General features: G+C 47.9%; 1 protein-coding gene across 1 annotated transcript in view; it reads right to left on the bottom strand.

The window, feature by feature from the left end:
• Window positions 1-343: 343 nt before the first annotated feature.
• The window catches only part of LOC311148185 (adenosine receptor A1-like), a gene marked incomplete at both ends in the record, with an annotated part of 36,004 nt that continues 21,372 nt past the window's right edge, over window positions 344-14,975 (bottom strand). Inside the window, 4 exons of the mRNA XM_084185069.1 lie at window positions 344-862; window positions 1,247-1,324; window positions 1,507-1,609; window positions 2,215-2,325. Of these exons, the coding sequence (XP_084041195.1) occupies window positions 344-862; window positions 1,247-1,324; window positions 1,507-1,609; window positions 2,215-2,325 (811 nt within the window). The remainder of the gene's footprint in view (window positions 863-1,246; window positions 1,325-1,506; window positions 1,610-2,214; window positions 2,326-14,975) is intronic.

Below are 14,975 nucleotides of genomic sequence, written 5' to 3'. Positions count from 1 at the left end.
CCCACTGTACACCACCACATTAATGTTCAAATTTGATTTCACAGTCTGTAAAATGGATCCTTAAGCTGCAAGTGGCCAAACACTGCACCAGAATCCTTCCATTCAGTAGGTACCATGTCACACTCCTTTCAAAGTAGTGTACACAAACATCCAATCACATCCAGGTGCGAGGTACAAAAAGTAGACTGATTAAACGTTTCTTTCACCATGTCACACTCCTCCATTGGTTGCTATACATTCCGAACGAATACTATCAGGATGCCTCTGACTCCTGTCAAACAACCTCTATTCATCTCCCAAAACATAGGAACTGACAGGTTTCTGACACGTCAAAGTAGAGCAGTTAGATATTGTTGTGCTCCATGGGGGGTTTCTGCTGTGGTGTGGCATCGTTGTGAGACTGTGGCAGTTGGTGCTTGGCCCCCTGCTCTAGTGGAGGCTGCTGCCCTTCTTGTGGTGGCGACAGAGCTGGCTGTGAGTCCCCGTTCAGATTAGGATTCCCGTTCCCATTCTGGTTCCCCTTCTCATTCCCATCCTTCTCACTGGGCTGGTTCAAAATGGCGGGTACGTCCTTACAACAGAAGTACTGCTTCCAGATCTTCAGGAAAGCGTCGCGGAACTTCTTGATGCGGAAGGCGTAGACGATGGGGTTGACGGCTGAGTTGCCGTGCGTGAGCAATATAGCGATGTAGATCAGGAACAGGGGTTTGTCGCAGGTCGGACAGAACAGCGTGACGCAGTTGATGATGTGGAGGGGAAGCCAGCTGATGGCAAACAGGAAGAGAACGAGAGCCAATGACTTGGCCAGTTTGAGTTCCTTGTCATAGTACTTGTTGGGGTCGGTGTGGCTGACGGTGCAAGCCTGTAAGAGTAAATATTATCTTGATTTAGTATTCTTGTTATTATTAATGAATAATCATTACTATAGGTCTTATACTCAGATACTCAGGGAATCAATTCCCCCGGCTGTAGGTGGTAGTGTAGGAGCTAGTCTGTTCCCCCTGGCTGTAGATGGTAGTGTAGGAGCTAGTCTGTTCCCCCTGGCTGTAGGTGGTAGTGTAGGAGCTAGTCTGTTCCCCCTGGCTGTAGGTGGTAGTGTAGGAGCTAGTCTGTTCCCCCTGTTCCCCCTGGCTGTAGATGGTAGTGTAGGTGCTAGTCTGTTCCTGCTCTTGCCAACTCCTTATGGAATTGAAACAGAGGTGGGGCGAGGCTACATAGATGGGAGGAGGGGCGGTGGTCACCTCACCTTCTTGTTGAGCTGCTTGTGGATCATGTAGAAGATCTCTGTGTAGATGACCAGCATGAGGAGTAAAGGAGGCAGCACCTGTAGTGAAACACAGTCCAGTCCCGTGTTAGCTCCAGTACCATGTTTTACCCATGCACTAGTTGAGCTACAGAGCTACTTAACAACAACATATATGCTTTCTCTTAAGTTCAACAAAACAACATCAGACGCCTTGACCTCCACCCAGTTGATATACTACACAAAGAGAGATGTTATAATACCCAGCCGAAGAAGTTGAAGTAGACCATGTAGTCCATGCTGATTACGTTCTCAAACTGACAGGTGATGATGAGATCCTCGTTCAGGGAACCGTTCTGCTGCAGCCTTCAGGGATGGAGAAGGGGGGGAGAGAGAAAGAGAGGGGGGAGAGACAGAGAGACAGAGAGGGAGAGAGAGAGAGAAACAAGAGAAACAGAGAGAGAGAGAAAGAGAGGGGGTAGAGACAGAGAGACAGAGAGACAGAGAGACAGAGAGAGAGAGAGAGAGAGAGAGAGAGAGAGAGAGAGAGAGAGAGAGAGAGAGAGAGAGAGAGAGAGAGAGAGAGAGAGAGAGAGAGAGAGAGAGAGAGAGAGAGATGGAGGAGAGAGAGAGAGACAGAGAGAGAGAGAGAGAGAGAGAGAGAGAGAGAGAGAGAGAGAGAGAGAGACAGAGAGAGACAGGGGTGTTATTTACTTGTAATTGGGTATATTATGGATACATAGTATCAATAGCAGAATTAGAAGAGCTGAACTATTTGATCATTCTTATTACAAATACATAATTGAAAGGATAAATTGGGGAGCCTGAAATGGCACCCTATGGGCCCTGTTCAAAAGTAGTGCACTTCATAAGGAAACAGTAAGCTATTTCGTACACAGTCAATGTAGTCAATGTCACACTGTAATTAACAAACACAACACAAAACTAATTTAAAATACGTAGCCATCTACCTCCACAGGTTGTTCCAGCCCAGCATGGGGGTCAAGCCCACGACGAAGGCCACGGTCCAGCACACCACCACCGCCACGGCCGCTCGCTGCTTTGTCACCACACGCTTATAGCTGTAGAGATAAAGAGAAACCAGGCGGTTAGGGAGTTAGTCACCTATACCATAACACAAGGAGTTAGACACCTATACCATAACACAAGGAGTTAGACACCTATACCATAACACAAGGAGTTAGTCACCTATACCATAACACAAGGAGTTAGTCACATATACCATAACACAAGGAGTTAGTCACCTATACCATAACACAAGGAGTTAGTCACCTATACCATAACACAAGGAGTTAGTCACCTATACCATAACTCAAGGAGTTAGTCACCTATACCATAACACAGGGAGTTAGTCACCTATACCATAACTCAAGGAGTTAGTCACCTATACCATAACACAGGGAGTTAGTCACCTATACCATAACACAAGGAGGAGTTAGTCACCTATACCATAACACAAGGAGTTAGTCACCTATACCATAACACAAGGAGTTAGTCACCTATACCATAACACAAGGAGTTAGACACCTATACCATAACACAAGGAGTTAGACACCTATACCATAACACAAGGAGTTAGTCACCTATACCATAACACAAGGAGTTAGTCACCTATACCATAACACACGGAGTTAGTCACCTATACCATAACACAAGGAGTTAGACACCTATACCATAACACAAGGAGTTAGTCACCTATACCATAACACAAGGAGATAGTCACCTATACCATAACACAAGGAGTTAGACACCTATACCATAACACAAGGAGTTAGTCACCTATACCATAACACAATGAGTTAGTCACCTATACCATAACACAAGGAGTTAGTCACCTATACCATAACACAGGGAGTTAGTCACCTATACCATAACACAAGGAGTTAGTCACCTATACCATAACACAAGGAGTTAGACACCTATACCATAACACAAGGAGTTAGACACCTATACCATAACACAAGGAGTTAGTCACCTATACCATAACACAAGGAGTTAGTCACCTATACCATAACACAAGGAGTTAGACACCTATACCATAACACAAGGAGTTAGTCACCTATACCATAACACAATGAGTTAGTCACCTATACCATAACACAAGGAGTTAGTCACCTATACCATAACACAAGGAGTTAGTCACCTATACCATAACACAAGGAGTTAGACACCTATACCATAACACAAGGAGTTAGTCACCTATACCATAACACAAGGAGTTAGTCACCTATACCATAACACAAGGAGTTAGTCACCTATACCATAACACAAGGAGTTAGACACCTATACCATAACACAAGGAGTTAGACACCTATATCATAACACAAGGAGTTAGTCACCTATACCATAACACAAGGAGTTAGTCACCTATATCATAACACAATGAGTTAGTCACCTATACCATAACACAAGGAGTTAGACACCTATACCATAACACAAGGAGTTAGTCAGCTATACCATAACACAATGAGTTAGTCACCTATACCATAACACAAGGAGTTAGTCACCTATACCATAACACAAGGAGTTAGTCACCTATACCATAACACAAGGAGTTAGTCACCTATATCATAACACAATGAGCTAGTCACCTATACCATAACACAAGGAGTTAGTCACCTATACCATAACACAAGGAGTTAGTCACCTATATCATAACACAAGGAGTTAGTCACCTATACCATAACACAAGGAGTTAGTCACCTATACCATAACACAAGGAGTTAGTTCACCACAAACCTATAGCTGCAAGACAGTGAGTAGTGTGCATGCTAAACCTTTTTTTTAATACAGCTTTTCAACATAAAGAAAAGAAAAATCCTCATTCTATGCCTTCTCTTTCACCCCTCCCTCCCTCCCTCCCTCCCTCCCTCCCTCCCTCCCTCCAAGCACTGCGATCCATGCTTCTTTTTTTCTTTTCGCTAGAAGCGATGACGGTGATTCATGGTTTCTAAAAATGGACTACATCTCAATATCCACATACTGTACAGTACTAATGTATCCTCTATAATGTGCACGGAACAGAGAGAGACTGCAGTGATTCTTCTTGCAGCAGGCAGCACAATAGCTTAAGATTTTAGGATCCCTTTATTGGTCAATTGCACACACACACACACACACACACACACACACACACACACACACACACACAAGCATACACAAACATACACACATACATACTGTACATACATACCAGGGGTTGGAACCGGTTCAGGGAACAGAACAGAAAACCGGAAAATAACTAAAATGTTCAGGGAACAGAATCAGAACCGGGAAGGAAAGTGATCTATAACGTTCTGGAACATAGCCGTTATTTTACAAGCATGGGAACCGGTTAATAACTACAAAGCGCCTATGCAAAGCCCTCCCTCTGTCAATCAGAATCTTCTTCCAGTGTCTGCCTGCCAGCTGGACATCTTTACCAGTAGGTGGGCATGTAGGCTACCTGCCCATCCCCCTCCAAAGCATAGCTGTAGCCTACTGACATTACAAGCGTGTTTCAGAAGATAGGGAGAGATATTTTTTATTAGAGAATAATGGATTCGCTAATTCAATGCTAGTTAGGGATACTATAGTTATCACATTTCACATTGGATTTATTAACTACAAAAATGTAAGACGTGTTTTTAATTCTGGTACCGCTCTGCACACACAAGCTTGTTAGCTAGCTAGCCTCTCTGGTCCAACGTTAAGCCAACTCTGAAGTTTAAAGACATTCTAAGTTCCTCCATAGAAGTCGCTCCTCCGTAGGTATAATTCTGTGGCCCTAATTCAGATAATGCATGTCATAACAAGATGTCCAGAGCTTCAAGCCTCCTCCTCCACCCTCTCTCTCTCTCTCTCTCTCTCTCTCTCTCTCTCTCTCTCTCTGTCTCTCTCTCTGTCTCTCTCTCTCTCTCTCTCTGTCTCTCTCTCTCTCTCTCTCTCTCTCTCTCTCTCTCTCTCTCTCTCTCTCTCTCTCTCTCTCTCTCTCTCTCTCTCTCTGTCTCTCTCTCTCTCTGTCTCTCTCTGTCTCTCTCTCTCTCTCTGTCTCTCTCTCTCTCTCTCTCTCTCTCTCTCTCTCCCCACCAACAAAATGTCAGTTGCATCTCGTGCCCGACACTTGTCTTTCCATCACGCATGTAAACAACTCACTGAGCTATAGATTGCCCGCTCCATAGCAAGCTGCTCTATCCACACTGCATAATTGGTTAAGTAATTTAACGTTGAGCTAAATAAAAAAAGATGTACAATTTCATAGGTTTAAAAAGAAACAGAAAGGAAAGATATAAACCAGTACTTTTCTTTGTTTCGAACCGGTTGTAGCAGGTGATTTTGGACGGAGTCAGGCGCAGGAGGGTAAATCACAGAATAAAAGGTTTATTCGACAATACAGCGGTACGGAGAGGAGGCAGCTTCGGAGGAAGTCGTGACAGTACCCCCCCCCCCCCCCCCCCCTTGACGCGCAGCTCCAGCAGTACCCCGACACCAGCCTCGGGGACGGCCAGGAGGACGCAGAGCAGGGCGAGCCAGATGGCGACGGTGGAAATCCCGCAACAGGGAGGGATCGAGGACATCCCTCACCGGGACACAGCACCGCTCCTCCGGACTGTACCCCTCCCACTCCACGAGGTACTGAAGGCCCCCACCCGACGCCTCGAATCCAGGATGGAACGGACAGAGTACGCCGGGGCCCCCTCGATGTCCAGAGGGAGCAGAGGGACCTCCCGCACCTCAGACTCCTGGAGCGGACCAGCCACCACCGGCCTGAGGAGAGACACGTGAAACGAGGGGTTAATACGGTAATCAGGAGGGAGTAGTAACCTATACGTAACCTCGTTTATTCTCCTCAGGACTTTGAACAGCCCCACAAACCGCGGGCTCAGCTTCCGGCAGGGAAGGCGGAGGGGCAGATTCCGGGACGAGAGCCAGACCCGATCACCCGGTACAAAGACCGGGGCCTCACTACGGTGGCGGTCAGCGTTGGCTTTCTGGCGATGCACGTGGGCAGCGTTCCACGTCTCCTCCGCGTGCCGAAACCAGTCGTCCACAGCAGGAGCTTCGGTCTGGCTCTCATGCCATGGCTGATACCCTAAGACACATTTAAAGGGATTTAGGTTAGTGGAGGAGTGGCGGAGAGAGTTCTGGGCATATTCGGCCCATGGCAAGAACACCGGCCACTCCCCCGGCCGGTCCTGGCAGTAGGACCGCAGGAACCTACCCACATCCTGATTCACCCGTTCCACCTGCCCATTAGACTCGGGGTGAAACCCAGAGGTCAGGCTGACCGAGACCCCCAGACGTTCCATGAACGCCTTCCAGACCCTGAACGTAAACTGGGGACCCTGGTCAGAAACGATGTCCTCTGGTACCCCGTAGTGCTGGAAGACGTGAGTAAACAGAGCCTCCGCAGTTTTCAGGGCCGTGGGGAGACCGGTCAGAGGAAGGAGGCGGCAGGCTTTAGAAAAGCGGTCCACAACAACCAGGTTGGTGGTGTTACCCTGAGAGAGGGGAAGATCAGTTAGAAAGTCAATAGATAAGTGGTACCATGGCCGTTGTGGAACTGGTAAGGGGTTTAACTTACCCGCTGGAAGGTGCCTAGGTGCGTTACTCTGGGTGCACACCGAGCAGGAGGAGACATACACCCTCACGTCCTTAGCCAAGGTAGGCCACCAGTACTTCCCAGTCAGGCAGCACACTGTACGGCCGATGCCTGGGTGACCAGAGGATGGGGACGTGTGTGCCCAATAGATAAGACAATCACGGACAATAGACGGCACGTACCGCAGCCCAGCCGGGCACTGAGGTGGAGATGGCTCTGTGTGTAACACCCGCTCTATGTCCGCGTCCACAGTCCACACTACTGGCGCCACAATGCAGGAGGCCGGGAGTATGGAGGTGTTGTCTATGGGCCTCTCCTCTGTGCCGTGCAGCTGTGACAGTATGTCTGCCTTCACGTTCTTAGTGCTGGTATGTAGGAAAGCGTGAAATGAAACCTGGTGAAGAACAAGGCCCACCTGGCCTGATAAGGGTTCAGCCTCCTAGCTGCCCGGATAAAATGTAAATGTAAAATGTACTCCAGGTTACGGTGGTCAGTCCAGAAGAGGAAAGAGTTTTTCGCCCCCTCTAGCCAGTGCCTCCACGCGGTCAGGGCTCTGACAACAGTCAACAGCTCCCGATCACCAACGTCGTAGTTCTGCTCCGCCTTGCTGAGCTTCTTCGAGAAGAAGGCACAGGGGCGGAGCTTGGGTGGCGTACCCGAGCGTTGGGATAGGACAGTGCCTACCCCTACCTTGGACGCATCCACCTCCACTACAAACGGCAATGATGGATCGGGATGGGCCAGTACCGGGGCTGAGGTGAACAGAGCCCTCAGGTTACTGAAAGCCCTGTCATCCTCAGCAGACCAGCGGAGCCGGGACGGCCCACCCTTCAACAGAGAGGTGATGGGAACTGCGACCTTGCCAAAGCCCTGTCCTCCGATAGTAATTGGCAAAGCCAATGAAGCGCTGCACCTCCTTCACCGTGGTTGGAGTCGGCCAATTCCGCACGGCGGAAATGCGGTCTCCCTCCATCTTCACACCTGAGGTGGTGATGTGGTATCCGAGGAAGGAGACGGACTGTTGGAAGAACAGACACTTTTCTGCCTTGGCATATAGGTCATGCTCCAACAGTCGGCCCAGCACTCTGCGAACCAGGGACACAAGCTCAGCGCGCGTAGCGGAATGTACCAGAATGTAATCGATGTAGACCACCACACCGCGACCAAGCACGTCCCGAAACACCTCTTTCACAAAGGACTGGAAGACTGATGGAGCATTCGTCAACCCGTACGGCATCACCAGGTATTCATAATGCCCCATGGTTGTGCTAAATGCTGTCTTCCACTTGTCCCCTTCCCGGACACGCACCAGGTTGTACGCACTCCTGAGATCTAATTTCGTGAAGAAGCGCGCCCCATGCATTGATTCGATAACAGAGGAGATGATGGGTAGAGGGTAACTGTAGCAAATGGTAGTTTGATTAAGTGCCCGGTAATCAATGCAGACCTCCGTCTTTCTTCTTCACAAAAAATAAACTTGAGGAGGCGGGTGAAGTGGAGGGACATATGAACCCCTGGCGCAGGGACTCGGAGACATATGTCTCCATAGCCTCCGTTTCAGCCTGCGACAGGGGATATACATGACTCCTGGGAGGCACAGCGTCTACCCAGAGGTTTATCGCGCAATCCCCTGCCCGATGGGGTGGTAATTTGGTCACCTGCGTTTTAGAAAACACTTGCGCCAAATCGAGATATTCGGGGGGGAATGCGCACGGTGGAGGTAGTGTCTCGACTTTCCACCGTGGTTGCATCAACGGAAACAGCTAGACACCTACCCAGACACTCTCGCGACCACCCCATGAGAACCCTCTGTGGCCATGGAAAGGTGTGGTCATGTTGTGCTAGCCAGGGAAGGACCAACACAACAGGGAAATCAGGGGACTCAATAATAAAAAAGGTGATTTGCTCCCTATGGGTCTCCTGCATAATCATCGTGACTGGTGCTGTAACCTCCCTAACATAACCTGACCCTAATGGTCGACTGTCAAGTGCTTTGATGGGCAATGGAATGGGTAGGGGAACCAATGTGATACATAGACTATTAGCTAAGGACCTGTCCATGAAGTTCCCAGCTGCGCCTGAATCGACCAGTGCCTTACACTGGGGAACTAACATGTAATCAAGGAAGGTGACGTGTATGATGAAGTGCGCAGCAGAGGGCTCTGAACGAGTGTGGGTTTGCGCTACCTGAGATGACACGAGAGTGCCCTGCCTGCCGCCTCCAGACCCAGAAGAACTCTGACGACAGCGTGCTCCGTTCTCCCGGATCGCTGCGCCACCCAGCTCCATCGGAACGTAATCCGGGTTGAACGGGGGTGAAACGGGCAGGCCCCTTCCAGGACGTCCTCTTGAAGCCAGCAGGTTGTCCAACCGGATGGCCATGTCCACCAGCTGGTTGAAAGTCAACGTGGTATCCCGGCAGGCTAGCTCCCTTCGGACGTACTCTCGCAGGCTGCACCGGAAGCGATTGATGAGGGCCCACTCGTTCCACCCAGACCCAGCTGCTAGAGTTCTAAACTCCAGGGCAAAGTCCTGCGTGGTCCTCGTTCCCTGCCTCAGATGGACTAGCCGCATGCCCGCCTCTCTCCCTTCGGGAGGGTGATCGAAGATGGCCCGGAAGAGGCGAGCGAACTCCCCGTAGTTGTCCAACGCGTCTCCTCCTTCACTCCAGAACGCGTTGGCCCACTCCAGGGCTTTCCCACAGAGGCAGGAAACGAGGGCGGACACCTTCTCCCGCTCCGATAGAGCCGGGCTGATGATGGAAAAATAGAGGTCCAGCAGCAGGAGGAATCCCTGGCAGCGGGCCGCTGTGCCAATGTACTCCCTCGGTCGGGATAGGTGAATACCTCTGGGTGCTGGGGTGTGGGTGGCTGGATCCGGTCGCTCAGCTGGTCCCGAAGGGTCGTGTCCTCTCCTCTCCAGGTGTTGGACGACCTGGAGAACCCGATCCATCGCTTCGCCCAAACTGGCTAACATGTTGGAATGCTCCCGGACCCGCTCCACGACTCCAGGCATATTCCCCGCTCCAGCTGACTCCATGCTGTTTGGGTGTGTGATTCTGTAGCGTGTGGTTTAGGACGGAGTCAGGCGCAGGAGGGTAAATCACAGAATAAATGGTTTATTCGGCAATACAGCCGTACGCAGCAATGCGTAAAACACTCCAGTGCGGAAATACGGCGAACTGGAGAAAACAAGGCACACGGGTGAATATCCTGGAGATACAAAATACAATATAGCTCCACCGAGCTATAGTCACCTCCACAATAAACAATCACACACAAAGACATGGGGGGCAGAGGGAATACTGATACAGGTACTGATGAGGGGATATGAACCAGGTGTGTGTAATCAACAAGACAAAACAAAGGGAATGATGAGATGAGGGGCGGCAGTGGCTAGAAGGCTCACTTCCCGACAGATTTTACAGTTAGCTTTTTCCCGGTTGCTGGCTCGCATGTCTAACTGCAAAGAAAAAGTAGGCTCTTTGGTATCACATTGACTTCTGTCAGTCTCATTAAGACTGCAGAACTGGTAGTGTAGCTACACACACACACACGCACACACACACACACACACACACACACACACGGTGTGGACGCTGATCACCCCCCCTGTCAGCCACCCTGATAGCCCTCATGACGACTCCCCCACACCCACTGAGGACATACACAAGCCACAGATTGTACTCCTTATGGACTCAAATGGGAAATACATACAAGAAAATAAACTTTTCCCCAAACACACTGTGTCTAAACTCTGGTGTCCAAACACCTAGCATGCCCTAGACCTTCTGTCTAAGGACCAACTAGGATCACCCAGCCACATAATAATACACACAGGCACAAACGACATGAGAACACAGCAGGAAAGGCTGGCCACAGCACTCAAGGGAGTGATAGAAAAAGCGTCTTCTACTTTCCCGAACGCACAAGTGGTTATCTCAACCCTGCTACTATGAAAAGACTTCCACCCTGCTACCATACAGCAGGTAAACGCCAGTATTTCCTGTGACTGTTCATCAAAACCAAATGTCTACCTGGCCCACCACTCCACCCTGGACATGAACAGCCCTTACGACCAGGTCCACCTATACAATAATATGCCATTTAGCAGACGCTTTTATCCAAAGCGACTTACAGTCATGCGTGCATAATTTTTTTTTGTGTATGGGTGGTCCCGGGGATCGAACCCACTACCTTGGCGTTACAAGCGCCAAACTCTACCAGCTGAGCTACAGAGCACCACATACAAGGCAGCAGTGCCCACCTTCGCCCGGACCCTAAAGGATATCACCCTCAACCGCAGACCCAACACCTCACACAGGAGCAACAGATCAACAGACACCCCGCCCAGACCAGCGAGACACTCTACCAGACCTGCGGGACCCCCCCCGGACCTACACATAGAGGACCCCCGCCGAGAGGACCTACATCCAGACCACAGCACCATCAGCCACATCTACACCCCCACCCCCACCAATTAACACCCCCCCAAGTCAACCATGCCCACACCCCATTTAGGCCCCCTCAGATCAGACCTATGCCCCTCCTACCCACCCCATGCCCCCCACTCCCGCAAAGAGGGCCTCAACATGAAAGTCACACATACGCCCAGGCCGTGAGCAGGCAAACAGGCCCAAACCCCACTCTTACACTAGCCCAAGCCAATGGCATGTACCAGATGCTCAGCAGGCTCTGCTCACAATTACTGGCCTGAGGCCAAACCACACAACCAACAACATTAGACACTTTAGAGAACACAAAGCCTTCACTATTTCATCCTGGAATATCCAAGGCCTGAGGTCATCTGCCTTTGGCCTAAAGAGCAGGAACCTGGACTTCACCAAAGAAATCGGAAATACAGACATTGTCATCCTACAAGAAACATGGTATAGAGGAGACGGACCCACTGGTTGCCCTCTAGGTTACAGAGAGGTGGTAGTCCCATCCACCAAACTACCAGGTGTGAAACAGGGAAGGGACTCAGAGGGTATGCTAATTTGGTATAGAGCAGACCTAACTCACTCTATTAAATTAATCAAAACAGGAACATTTTACATTTGGCTAGAAATTCAAAAGGAAATTATCCCTACAGAGAAAAATGTCCTCCTGTGTGCTACCTACAGTTGAAGTCAGAAGTTTACATACACCTTAGCCAAATACATTTAAACTCAGTTTTTCACAATTCCTGACATTTAATTCCCTGTCTTAGGTCAGTTAGGATCACCACTTTATTTTAAGAATGTGAAATGTCAGAATAATAGTAGAGAGAATGATTTATTTCAGCTTTTATTTATTTAATCATACACTCAATTAGTATTTGGTAGCATTGCCTTTAAATTGTTTAACTTGGGCCAAACGTTTCGGGTAGTCTTCCACAAGCTTCCCACAATAAGTTGGGTGAATTTTGGTCCATTCCTCCTGACAGAGCTGGTGTAACTGAGTCAGGTTTGTAGGCCTCCTTGCTCGCACATGCTTTTCAGTTCTGCCCACAGATTTTCTATAGGTTGAGGTCAGGACTTTGTGATGGCCACTCCAATACCTTGACTTTGTTGTCCTTAAGCTATTTTGCCACAACTTTGGAAGTATGCTTGGGGTCATTGTCCATTTGGAAGACCCATTTGCAACCCAAGCTTTAACTTCCTGACTGATGTCTTGAGATGTTGCTTCAATATATCCACATAATTTTCCTTCCTCATGATGCCATCTATTTTGTGAAGTGCACCAGTCCCTCCTGCAGCAAAGCACCCCCACAACATGATTCTGCCACCCCCGTGCTTCACGGTTGGGATGGTGTTCTTCGGCTTGCAAGCCTTCCCCTTTTTCCTTCAAACATAACGATGGTTATTATGTCCAAACATTTCCATTTTTGTTTCATCAGACCAGAGGACATCTCTCCAAAAAGTACGATCTTTGTCCCCATGTGCAGTTGCAAACCATAGTCTGGCTTTTTTATGGCGGTTTTGGAGCAGTGGCTTCTTCCTTGCTGAGCGGCCTTTCAGGTTATGTCGATATAGGTCTCATTTTACTGTGGATATAGATACTTTCCTACAGCATCTTCACAAGGTCCTTTGCTGGTGTTCTGGGATTGATTTGCACTTTTCGCACCAAAGTACGTTAATCTCTAGGAGACAGAACGCGTCTCCTTCCTGAGCGGTATGACGTCTGCGTGGTTTATACTTGCGTACTATTGTTTGTACAGATGAATGTGGTACCTTCAGGTGTTTGAAAATTGCTCCCAAGGATGAACCAGACTTGTGGAGGTCTACAATTTTTCTTCTGAGGTCTTGGCTGATTTCTTTTGATTTTCCCATGATGTCAAGCAAAGAGGCACTGAGTTTGAAGGTAGGCCTTGAAATACATCCACAAATGATGTCAATTAGCCTATCAGAAGCTTCTAAAGCCATCACATCATTTTCTGGAATTTTCCAAGCTGTTTAAAGGCACAGTCAACTTAGTGTATGTAAACTTCTGAAATTGTGATACAGTGAATTATAAGTGAAATAATCTGTTTGTAAACAATTGTTGGAAAAATTACTTGTGTCATGCACAAAGTAGATGTCCTAACCGACTTGCCAAAACTATAGTTTGTTATCAAGAAATTTGTGGAGTGGTTGAAAAACAAGTTTTATTGACTCCAACCTAAGTGTATGTAAACTTCCGACTTCAACTGTATATGCCCCCACTAGAATCCCTATACTTTAATGAAGACAGCTTCTCCATCCCGGAGGGGGAAATCAATCATTTCCAGACCCAGGGACATGTACTAGTCTGTGGCGACCTAAATGCCAGAACTGGACAAGAACCTGACACCCTCAGCAGACAGGGGGACAAACACCTACCTGGAGGTGACAGCATTCCCTCCCCCATATGCCCCCCTAGGCACAACTACGACAACATAACCAACAAAAATGGGTCGCAACTCCTGCAGCTCTGTCGCACACTGGGTATGTACATAGTCAATGTTAGGCTTCGAGGGGACTCCTTTGGTAGGTACACCTATAACTCATCTCTTGGCAGTAGTACAATAGACTACTTTATCACTGACCTCAACCCAGAGTCTCTCAGAGCGTTCACAGTCAGCCCACTGACACCCCTATCAGACCACAGCAAAATCACAGTCTACTTGAACAGAGCAATACTCAATCATGAGGCATCAAAGCCAAGGGAACTGAATAATATTAAGAAATGCTATAGATGGAAGGAAAGTAGTGTTGAAACCTACCAAAAAACAATTAGGCAACAACAAATTCAATCCCTTTTAGAGAGCTTCCTGGACAAAATGTTCCACTGTAATAGTGAAGGTGTAAACTTGGCAGTAGAAAACCTAAACAGTATATTTGACCTCTCAGCTTCCCTATCAAATCTAAAAATCTCTAACAGAAAACTGAAGAAAAGTAACAACAGTGACAAATGGTTTGATGAAGAATGCAAAAACCTAAGAAAGAAATTGAGAAACCTATCCAACCAAAAACATAGAGACCCTGAAAACCTGAGCCTACGCCTTCACTATGGTGAATCACTAAAACAATACAGAAATACACTACGGAAAAAGAAGGAACAGCATGTCAGAAATCAGCTCAATGTAATTGAAGAATCCATAGACTCTAACCACTTCTGGGAAAATTGGAAAACACTCAACAAACAACAACATGATGAGCTATCTATCCAAAATGGAGATGTATGGGTAAACCACTTCTCCAATATTTTTGGCCCTATAACAAAGAACAAACAGCAAAAAAATATACATGATCAAATGCAAATCTTAGAATCAACTATTAAAGACTACCAGAACCCACTGGATTCTCCAATTACATTGAATGAACTACAGGACAAAATACAAACCCTCCAACCCAAAAAGGCCTGTGGTGTTGATGGTATCCTCAATGAAATTATAAAATATACAGACCACAAATTCCAATTGGCTATACTTAAACTCTTTAACATCATCCTTAGCTCTGGCATCTTCCCCAATATTTGGAACCAAGGACTTATCACCCCAATCCACAAAAGTGGAGCCAAATTTGACCCCAATAACTACCGTGGGATATGCGTCAACAGCAAACCTTGGGAAAATCCTCTGCATTATCATTAACAGCAGACTAGTTCATTTCCTCAGTGAAAACAATGT

Source organism: Coregonus lavaretus (genome assembly GCF_964263955.1).
Source record: "Coregonus lavaretus genome assembly, chromosome: 20".
NCBI classification, from domain to species: Eukaryota; Metazoa; Chordata; class Actinopteri; order Salmoniformes; family Salmonidae; genus Coregonus; species Coregonus lavaretus.
The sequence above is the reverse complement of the archived record's forward strand: the minus strand, read 5'-3'. Positions and strand labels throughout refer to the sequence as shown.